Source organism: Trichechus manatus, unplaced genomic scaffold (genome assembly GCF_000243295.1).
Source record: "Trichechus manatus latirostris isolate Lorelei unplaced genomic scaffold, TriManLat1.0 scaffold00049, whole genome shotgun sequence".
NCBI lineage: Eukaryota > Metazoa > Chordata > Mammalia > Sirenia > Trichechidae > Trichechus > Trichechus manatus.
The window spans coordinates 2,954,888-2,965,920 of record NW_004443985.1 but is presented as its reverse complement, the minus strand read 5'-3'; the positions used below and the strand labels follow the sequence as shown (position 1 = coordinate 2,965,920).

Genomic DNA, 11,033 nt, shown 5'->3' with positions numbered 1-11,033 from the left:
GGGGTTGTTAATCAATGTCATAAAACAACATGTGTACTTCTGTTTCATGAGAAACTACTTGTTCTGTAAGCCTTCGCCTGAAGTACAATAAAAAAAAAAAAAAGAAAAAAAAAATGAAACTGGACCAGTGCCTCACACCATAAATAAAAATTAACTCAAAATGGATCCAACCCATTGCCATCAAGTCGATTCTGACTAATAGTGACCATATAGGACAGAGGAAAACTGCTCCCATAGGCTTTCCAAGGAGAGCCTGGTGGATTCGAACTGCAGACCTTTTGGTTAACAGTCGAGTTCTTAACTACTGTCACCAACGGATCAACAACCTAAATATAAGAACTAAAACCATAAGACTAGAAGAAAATATAGGAGAGAAACTTAAAGACCTTGTTTTTGATAATGGATTCTTAGATATGACACCAAAAGCATGAGCAATAAAAGAAAAATTAGATAAACTGGACTTCATAAAAATGAAAAACTTCTTGCGCATCAAAGAACTTCATTAAGAAAGTGAAAAGACAATCTACAAAGTAGAATAGTGGAGAACCATATATCTGATAAAGGTTTAATATCTAGAATATACAAAGAATTCCTACAACTCAACAACAAAAAGACAAATTAAAAAATGAGCAAAGGACTAGAACAGACATTTCTCCAAAGAAGACATACAAATGGCCCATAAGCCTATGAAAGGATGCTCAGGGTCTCTAGTCATTAGGGAAATGCAAATAAAAACCACAAAAAGATATCATTTTACATCCACTGTTGTTGTTGTTGTGTGCCACTGAGTCAGCAACCTAGGATGGCCGTTATCGGAAAACAGAAACGAACAAATGTTGGTGAGGATGTAGAGAGACTGGAACCCTCATCCATTGCTGGTGGGAATGTAAAATGGTACAGCCACTATAGAAAAGAGTCTGGCAGTTACTCAAAAACTCAAACACAGAACTACCATATGACCCAGCAATTCCACTCCTAGGTATATAACCAAGAGACTAGAAAGCAGGGACTCAGATACACGTACACCAATGTTCATTGCAATACCATTCACAACAGCCTACTAGAAACTACCCAAGTGTGCATCAACAGATGAACGGGATAAACAAAATGTGGTATGTACATACAATGGAATGTTATTCAATCATTTAGCCATAAAAAGAAAGTATGATACATGCAATATGGATGAATTTTGAAAACATTATGCTGAATGAAATAAGTCAGATACAAAAGGGCAAATACTGTTATGATCCCACTTACATGAAATATCTAGCATAGGCAAATACATAGAGACAAAAGTATATTAGTTACCAGGAGCTGCAAGGAGGAAGAAATGGGAAATGTTGCTGAAGGAGACTGAGTTTCTGTTGGAATGATGTAACACTTTTGAAAATGGATAGTGTAGATAGTGATGTTGGGAGCACAACATGGCGAATATAACTAATGCTACCAAGTTATACACTTAAAAATGGTTAATAACACTAGAAGAGAAACTAGATAACTGGGAGCTCTTAAAAATCAAACACTTATGCTCATCAAAAGACATCACCAAAAGAGTAAAAAGACAACCTACAGACTGGGAAAAATTTTTTGGCTACGACAAATCCAATCAGGATCTAATCTCTAAAGTCTACAAGATACCACAAAACTTCAACAAAAAAAGACAAAGAATTCAACTAAAAAATGGGCAAAGGATATGAACAGGCACTTCACCAAAGAAGACATTCAAGCAGCTAACAGATACATGAAGAAATGCCCACGATCATTAGCCATTAGAGAAATATAAATCAAAACTACAATGAGATACCATCTCACCCCAACAAGGCTAGCATTAATCCAAAAAAGACAAAATAATAAATGTTGGAGAGGTTGTGGAGATACCGGAACACTTATACACTGCTGGTGGGAATGTAAAATGGTACAACCACTTTGGAAATCGATTCGGTGCTTCCTTAAAAAGCCAGAAATAGATGTACCATAAGATCTAGCAATCCTACTCCTTGGAATGTATCCTAGAAAAATAAGAGTTGTCACACGAATAGATATATGCCATCCATGTTCATTGTAGCACTGTTCACAATAACAAAAAGATGGAAACAACCCAGGTGCCCATCAATGGGTGAATGGATAAATAAATTATGATATATTCACACATGGAATACCGTGCAATGATAAAGAGCAACGATGAATCCACGAAACATCTCATAACATGGATGAATCTGGAAGGCATTATGCTCAGGGAAATTAGTCACAAAAGGACAAATACTGTATGAGACCACTATTATAAGAACTTAAGAAAAGGTTTAAACATGGAAGAAAAACATTCTTTGATGGTTATGAGGGTGGGGAGGGAGAGAGAAGAGAATTCACTTACTAGAGAGTAGACAAGAATTATCTTAGGTGAAAGGAAGGGCAAACCTAATACAGGGGAAGTCAGCACAACTGGACTAAACCAAAAGCTAAGAAGTTTCCTGAACATAACCAAACTATTCAAGGGACAGAGTAGCAGGGGCAGGGATCTGGGGACCATGGTTTCAGGGGACATCTAGGTCAATTGGCATAACAAAGTTTATTAAGAAAATGTTCTGCATCCCACCGTGGTGAATGGCATCTTAAAAGCTAGCGAGAGGATATCTAAGACATATCAACAGGTCCCAATCCACCTGGAGCAAAGGAGACTGAAGAACACCAAAGACACAAGGAAAATATTAGCCCAAGAGAAAAAATGGGCCCCATAAACCAGAGACTCCATTAGCCTGAGACCCGAAGAAACTAGATGGTGCCTGGCTACCACCAATGATTGCTCTGACAGGAAACACAACAGAGTCCCTGATGGAGCAGGAGAAAAGTGGGGTGCAGAATTCAAATTCTAGTAAAAAGACCAGACTTAACAGTTTGAGACTGGAGGGACCCCAGAAGACATGGCCCCCGGGCTCTCTGTTAGCCCAAAACTGAAACCATTCCCAAGGCCAACTCTTCAGACAAAGATTAGACTGGACTATAAGACGTAAAATGATACTTGTTAAGAGTGTGCTTCTTAGTTCTAGTAGCTACTCGAGACTAAATGGGCAGCTCCTGTCTGAAGGCGAGATGAGAAGGCAGAAAGGGATAGGCTGGTTGAATGGACACAGGAAATCCAGGGTGGAAAGGGGGAGTGTGCTGTCGCATTTATAGGGATAGCAACTAGGGTCACATAACAATATATGTATAATTTTTGTATGAGAAACTAACTTGAGCTGTAAACTTTCATTTAAAGCATAATAAAAAAGAAAACAAAATAAAATAAATTGTTAAGATGGTAAACTTTTTGTTATATATATTCCACCACAATAAAATTTAGGGGAAAAAATAATTCATGAAAACACACACCCAAATGTCTTTAAAAGAAGAGAACTCTCTAACTTTAAAACTTTTTGTCCTACTGTGATCATGTAACAGTTTTAATGGGAGGTAAATTAAAAATTCGTAATTCGACAAAATTCACTGAACTAGGCCAAGAACATTTTCAACTGCCAGCCTGCAGGTTATATTCATAATATATATAAAACTTATGCAGCTGAGTAAAAGAGAGATATGGTATAATCTGTGCCTTTACAGACTATGCTTTTATTTCAAGGAATTCGAAATAATATAGAATACTAGAGACATTCAAGGACAATGACTAAGATTCAGGTAGCTAAGACTCAGAGCTGACTGTGTTTAACTTATTCTTCTGTGACACTCATGCCAAAAGAACACTGAATGACAAATTAAGAGACATAATATTTACTGTGTTGCCATGGTTTCCAAATTAACAAATAAAACTATTACTCATCTCCTAGAAACTTCCCTTTAGTACAAACTCTTAGGGTCCATTTTCTTAATTAGATCTTATAATGGAACTACGTTTAACCACTTATTTAAAGCTTTTGGTAGTTGAGGACTAAATATTTAAATTGTTCTATGCATAAACACCCACACATAATAGATAAAATCTAGAGATTTTAACCCAGCTTCTTCTGACGTCAAACAACTATATCTTCCTTTTATTCAGAAATCTTTGGACAGCAGAAATATTCTTTTGGAATGAGAGAGGAGATCTAAGGTTAAAGACTTTATTACTGAGGTTTGAATACAACTTAATAAGTAGACAGCACAGGAAAACTGAAACTTTGGATCTGAAATGGTATGTCTAACCAAAGAGAAGAAATGAGAATCCCAATTTTGGTAGAAATACTCTCAGGAAAAGAGAAGTTACTGTAACTCATTGGAATGGTAAAGGTCATGACAGTGAATGTCACACCAAATATTCTTCAGTCACATTGAGACAAAAAGTCTTCAGGCTCAAGGCTGTTGTCAGTTTGCCACTGAGTCAGCTCGGACTTGTTGCAACCCCATGTGTACAGAGTAGAAACGCATCCCGTAGGGTTTTCAAGGCTGTGACCTTTCAGAAGCAGATCACCAGGCCTGTCTCCCGAGGTGCTTCTGGGTGAGTTTGAACTGCCAAAACCTTCCTGCTAGCAGTCAAGTACTTAACCATTTGCAGCATCCAGGGACTCCTAAAGCTCAATAATCTTTCCAAACAAATCAAGGGGCACTGAGAGGACTAAGAGTAACGCTGACCATCACAAAGGCGAGTGACCACAGCCAGACTGCGCGCTGTGGTGGTGGGGGGGGGAGGGTCAGCACAAGAGGAGTGCTCTCCAGACACACCTCCCACTTCCTCTGCCTTAGCTCAGGTGGGTGAATGGGGAAAACATGGCGAGAGGTGGATACTTGATGGGAGTTTGCTGAATTCACGCATAATGCCACTGAAAGGGGCTGAACACAAGCTTTTCTATTTCCTAGCTGTGTGCCCTTGGGGAAGTTACGTAACCTTTCTGTGCAATGGTTTCCTCCATCTGTAAAATGGAGACAATAATTGAAGTAATCTCATAATTTTGTGAGGATTAATTAATGCATGTAAAATGCTTAGAATAGTGTCTGCCACATAGCAAGCACTCAACAAGTGTTAGTTACAATGTTAGTATTCTACCCGATTCTTTAAAGGAGACATTACACCCCTGCCCCAGAAGAAAAAAAGAGCTCAAATACTTGCTGACAGTTCGAAAAGAGCCCAGGAGGGGCCGGCATTTTTCCCTTACAGAAATCTGGGTAAACCTCTCCGATTTTGGAAGTAAACATTTTGTGTAATTTCAATTTCCAACTAAAAATATGTGGCTTCCAAAATGCTCTATTAGTGCAAATATTTAAGATCATGGTAAAGTAATAGCTACTATTTCATTTTTAAATATCTTTTACCTTTTTTATCTAAAAATATCCCAATGATTTTCAAAGTGATTTTGTTAAAGTAATATCACAATTTTGTCATCAGTTTCAGATAATAACTTTTTTCTTGCTTCAATACCATCCTACAGAATTTGATTTCTAATTTCAGAAGCTGAGTAGCTTATAAGAAGAAAGACACAAGAATGAGCTGGAACAAACGACGACTGTGTAATATGTCAACAGGAAACAGCAATAGTCCTAAATGTGTTACTTACTAAGAAAAACAAAGAGGAAGTGATGAGGGAATAGTTCTCACCAAAAGAATATAACTCAATGATACTCCAAGCAATTCTTGCACCAGATTAGTTTATAGTCAAGTCTGCAGCTGCAGATGGAGTTAGAGTCTGAACCGAAGTTGGCAGCTCACTAAGAAACCCCAGCTGGGAGTTATCTTAAATTTCCAATATGTAACAGGAAATGTTGCCAGTGATTCAATAGGTGACACTTCTCTTTTTTTTTTTTTTCTGAGGTGTCAACAAACTGAAACAAAAATGCACCAGCAGTTGTTACTAGCTAAAAGAATTAAATGTAAAAACCCCACTGCAATATTTCAAGAGTCAACAGCTGAGACACTGAATCTGAACAGACACCAGTAAGTACCATTTCTGTCAACATTCATGTAACACCTCCGGGAACCCTACAGCCCAATGAGTATTTCTAATTAGCTGTCATATTGTCAACGCTGTAATTAACCTAAGTTTAATACTGAAAATCAACTGCACATTTCAATACAGTCAGACAAGTACCTAGAACTCTAGTAACCCATTGAAATAAAATGAAGAATTAATTCTAGATGAGCTGAACAGGTATCCAAATACAATAACTATAATTTACATAGTAACCATACTTTATTCTAATACAGTATTTTGGAGAAAGCTAGCCATAACATCTTGTTCACGGCAAGCATTCTGAAACTAGTTCAGTGAGTCCATGTCTGTATCACTCCCCCCCTAGCGTTTTTACAACACTCTCTTCTGTGCAAGCCAGAGTTGAGGGGGGTTTCCAGACCCACCTCTCTGGCAATGTGACTCAGCGCTTCGTCTTCTGCAGAAAATCGGTCTTTCATAGGTGTTCTTTTCCTTCCAGAACCAGGAGTCCCCATCTTGACTTCTTAATAGTCTTTTAACTCTGAAAAGTAATTTCACTCCGTTTTCAGTCCTGAAATAAAGAAACAGAATAATTTATGTTTCCTTTTGTGCAGTTTTAATGCTCACCTACACATTCGCTTTTAACGAAGATAAATTATGTTTCTCTTTAGAAGATTAGTCACTGGATACTTCTCCCCACTACCAAATTATTCCAGAAAATTTTAGATATTAAAATTTATACTAATTATTAAACCTCCTAACTCTTTTCTTCATGCTACCCTCAGCAACCTATGAGATTGTGTTGTATTAGCCTCAGAAAATGGCAATCAGCAGGAATCCTATGGAACAGTTTAAAATTACTACAGCTATGTCTAAAATCTATTTCCATTCCAGAAAGAAAAATATCTCAGAAAAGCCATTCAGTCTAAAGCTTTGAGAGAACATGTCTGAGAGGTTTTAATAGAGTCTTAAAGTTACAAAGGTAACTTTGCTTCTTGTGCAATTTAAGAAACAAATCCAATTAAACCATTAGCACATAATAAATGAAGGTGTTATACTACAATTAACAATAACCAACACTGTCCATGCCACAAATATCTGAGTGTCTATTACTGCCAGGTCACCATGAGTCAGAACTGGCTCTATGGCAATGGGTTTGGTTTTGGTTGATAGGAGATGCCAAAGATACAGTGATGAACAAACTGATGTAGTCCAATGATTAAGAATACATCTATGGATCTCTATTATTGTTATTATTACTATAATCATTAAATAGATCCATTTTTATAAAAGAGAGGAAAACCTCATCTGCCAGGATTAAATAACAAGGATGATGAAGGCCATCTAACCTAGGAGAGTGCATATGAATTTATATTTCCCTCTGTCCCATACACATCCACGAGAAGTACAACTCATTTAGCTACCAAAACCAAACCTGATGCCATCGAGGGGATTGTGACTCCTAGCAACCCTACAGGACAGAGCAGAACTGCCTCATAGGGTTTCCAAGGAACAGCTGGTGGCTTCAAACTGCTGACCTTTTGGTGAGCAGCCAAGCTCTTAACCACTGTACCACCAGGGCTCCTCATTTAGCTACCAAAAAAAACCAAAACCATTGCCAGTGAGTTGACTACAACTCACAGCGACCCTATAGCTAAATACCCGTTACTTCAAGGTTTTGTCTCCTAGTTTTAACAAAATATACTGGAGAAATTCTATTACAGGATGAGTCACAAACAAATTCTCAAGTAAATCTGTCCTAACAGAATTTGCTGTACTAAAATGGTAAATGATTTTAACCTACTGGAATTTACTTGATTCAGGCAAAATAAAACAGAACCACACCACCAAACCACTCTTCCAAAAAAGCTGTCTCCCGTGAGAATTCAGGCCATTCCCATCTTATCTGACACCATTTCTCATTCCCACAAAGCCAGCTTATTCTGTTTGTTAACCAGAATGAAGACTGATGAGGGTTTATTACTCTGCCATAAAAAATATATCTGGACATGATAAGCAAGAAAAAGACTCATTTAAATGGAAACTAAAAAAAGAATGTGTGTCTGAAAGCAGCAGTTGATAAGCCCCAGCCACAAATTCAAGACAATTCCTGAAAAGCATAGTTATGGGAGTTTTCTCAGAAGTCTAGCATCATTCTTATCTGCAGCATAATCTTAAAGCTCATGCCCTTACTTGATAGTAACGGTGTATACAAATATCAGCCACATACTGAGAAAAAAGCAACATGCAATACAAAGTTTCTTTTCAGGCTGGAGTGACAATTTAACTAATGCATTGTAATACTATCATCCAAAATTTGTCCTTTAGCCAGCTTTCCAAAGACACACTGAAAGACATTTCACAGAAGCAGGAGACAAAAACATAGACATTTTCTAATTCCAGACACGTAAAAATAATTACAGAAGGTGGGAAAAAAGAGACTTGGCTGGAAATATACTGAAAGAGTAACAGTGGTTTGGTTAGAAGGACAGTATTATGAATGTATTTTTTTTTCCTTTTCTTGGTTCTCTGAAATTTCAATAGCATTGCAAAAAGGGGGAACATACTTTAAAATATTTTTAAATTAAAAATAAAAAGTTCAGGTCCTCAAGTCCAAGGCTCAAAGAATAAACTGGCCCTGACGTGGGACAGCGTGTTAAGAACTGAGGCACAGAGCTAAAGCCACTGCTGGTGGCGCTCTTCTGAATGCACTTGTTTTTCCTTCTTTCGCCTTTCCCCATACTCCATTTTTCTTCTTTCTCAACTAACACTGCCCGACACTTGCCAGCGCACTCCCAGTACAGAGATTTTTGTTAAGAGTTAACTTTTCTTAAAACACCTCAAAACGGCTTCAACAGGCTCCGGGCTAGCCTTGAGGGCAGGACAGAGGCACGGGATAAGCAGGTAATGGGAACAATCTTCGGTTTGTCTTCCTGGGGCCTATCCAGACAGAGTCAACCCACTGCCTTCGAGTTGATTCTGACTCATAGCGAGCCTACAGGACAGAGCAGAACAGCCTCATAGGGTTTCCAAGGCTGTAATCTTTATGGAAGCTGACTGCCACATCTTTCTTCCACGGAGTGGCTGAGGGGTTTGAACCACTAACCTTACAGTTAGCAGTTGATTGCTTAACCACTGCACCACCAGGGCTTCTTCCATACAGTGTATCTAGATGTTATGTGACCGACTGGCCAGGTCCTGTCACCTTTTCCAGTTGCCTGTGAAGCAAATCAACCATTCCCTTGTTCAAAGAACAATCCAGTGCTTTTGAAAGAATTATATCATTTGTACTCCAGTCAGTTGTCCTTAGTAACATTAGAAAAATTAAAGCTTTTCAGCTCCTATGCAATCTATCTTCTAATAACTCCTATATTAAAATATTCTATATCAGAGATATGGGGAAATCTTAAAAGAAATAAAATTCCTAGCATAGCCAATGGAAAACTGCTTTTCAATGAAACAATAGAAATAAGAATGTGGATTTGAAGGCAATCTTGAGCAGATTATTTCCAGTTTCTGATCCTAATGGACTTTCAGTACATTTCTCTACCAAGGAGGTTTCCTCAAGAATACTTGTCTTCGACCCTGCTTTCAGGGGACATCTAGATCAACTGGCATAACAAAGCTTATTAAGAAAATGTTCTGCATCCTACTTTGGTGAGTGACATCTGGGGTCTTAAAAGCTTGCAAGTGGCCATCTAAGATACATCAATTGGTCCCAATCACCTGGAGTAAAGGAGAATGAAGAACATCAAAGACACAAGGGAAGCAGCAGCCCAAGAGACAGAAAGGGCCACATAAACCAGAGACTTCATCAGCCTGAGACCAGAAGAACTAGATGGTGCCTGGCTACCACCAATGACCGTCCTGACAAGGAACACAACAGAGAGTCCCTGATGGAGCAGGAGAAAGGAGGGGTGCAGACCTCAAATTCTAGTAAGGAGACCAGACTTAATGGTCTGACTGACACTGGTGGAACCCCGGAAAGCATGGCCCCTGGATTCTCTATCAGCCCAGAACTAAAACAATTTGCGAGGCCAACTCTTCAGACAGGGACTGGACTGGACTGTGGGACATAAAGTGATACTCGTCAAACGTGTGCCTCTTAGCTCAAGTAGGTACAAGAGACTAAACGGGCAGCTTCTGTCCGGAGGTGAGATGAGAAGGCAGAGAGGGTTAGAAGCTGGCTGAATGGACATGGGGAATCAGGAGTGGAAAGGAGGAATGTGCTGCCACAGTATGGGGAGAGCAATTAGGGGGGAGAGCAATTAGGGTCACATAACAACACGTGTATACATTTTTGTATGGGAGACTAACTTGAAATGTAAACTTCATTTAAACTATAACAATAAAGAAACAAAAAAATACATACATAAAGAATACCTGCCCTCGTTTTAATCTCTTTCAGTTTTTCCTTAATGGTACTGGCCAACTTAAAAAGCTGTACCTTTACATCAACTGACTGCCCCCCCCCCCAAAAAAAAAAACTGCCTACATTTTCGCCAGCTCCTTTACCTAGACAACGTCCAGCTGATTTTCTCCAGATGGGTTTGTCATTAAGTATCTGTTTCCTTAAAGGAAAGACGGGAATTCCTTAAGGATGTTATAGAATACAAGCCTTCCAAAACAGACATTAATAAGCCTTTCCCTTCTCCAACTAATTTCTCATGCGTCAAAAAATAGGCATTTTGCCACACTAAAAGTGGTGTTTCAATCATGATATTGTTCACTTTTGTGAGAACAGACTGTGTATGTAGTATCAGCATGTCCCATTCTAACTATAGCACACTCAGCTCCGTGCCTGTCTGGGTCCGGAGAGACGCAGTGCCCCCAGAGCTAACTACTGCATCCTGGAGAACTCGTCACGTATCTTTGCACCTGAGCCGTCGCTACAGTTAACGCTCGCCTGCACAGAGACAGTTAGTAGGTATTTAGACAGAAAACTCAGCACCTGGAATGACACCAGGACTACAGGCTTAGTGTGATCGTTGTCGTCACAGGACAAAATTTAAAATGAGAGCATCTGATTCTCTGAATTGCTCTTTTCACTTCCTAAACGTTGGTTTCTTCATCTATAGAGCAGAAATAATAACCGTCCCATCTAACATGGTTAATGTGAGGCTCAAATGCCTAGAGATAAAT

At 38.8% G+C, this 11,033-nt stretch overlaps 1 protein-coding gene across 1 annotated transcript in view; it reads right to left on the bottom strand.

Moving 5' to 3' along the window:
- LRRFIP2 (LRR binding FLII interacting protein 2) overlaps positions 1–7,439 on the bottom strand; it is an 83,938-nt gene extending 76,499 nt beyond the window's left edge. The window contains exon 1 of the mRNA XM_023732204.1: positions 6,317–7,439. Within this exon, the coding sequence (XP_023587972.1) occupies positions 6,317–6,406 (90 nt within the window). The 5' untranslated portion in view covers positions 6,407–7,439. The remainder of the gene's footprint in view (positions 1–6,316) is intronic.
- Positions 7,440–11,033: the final 3,594 nt, after the last annotated feature.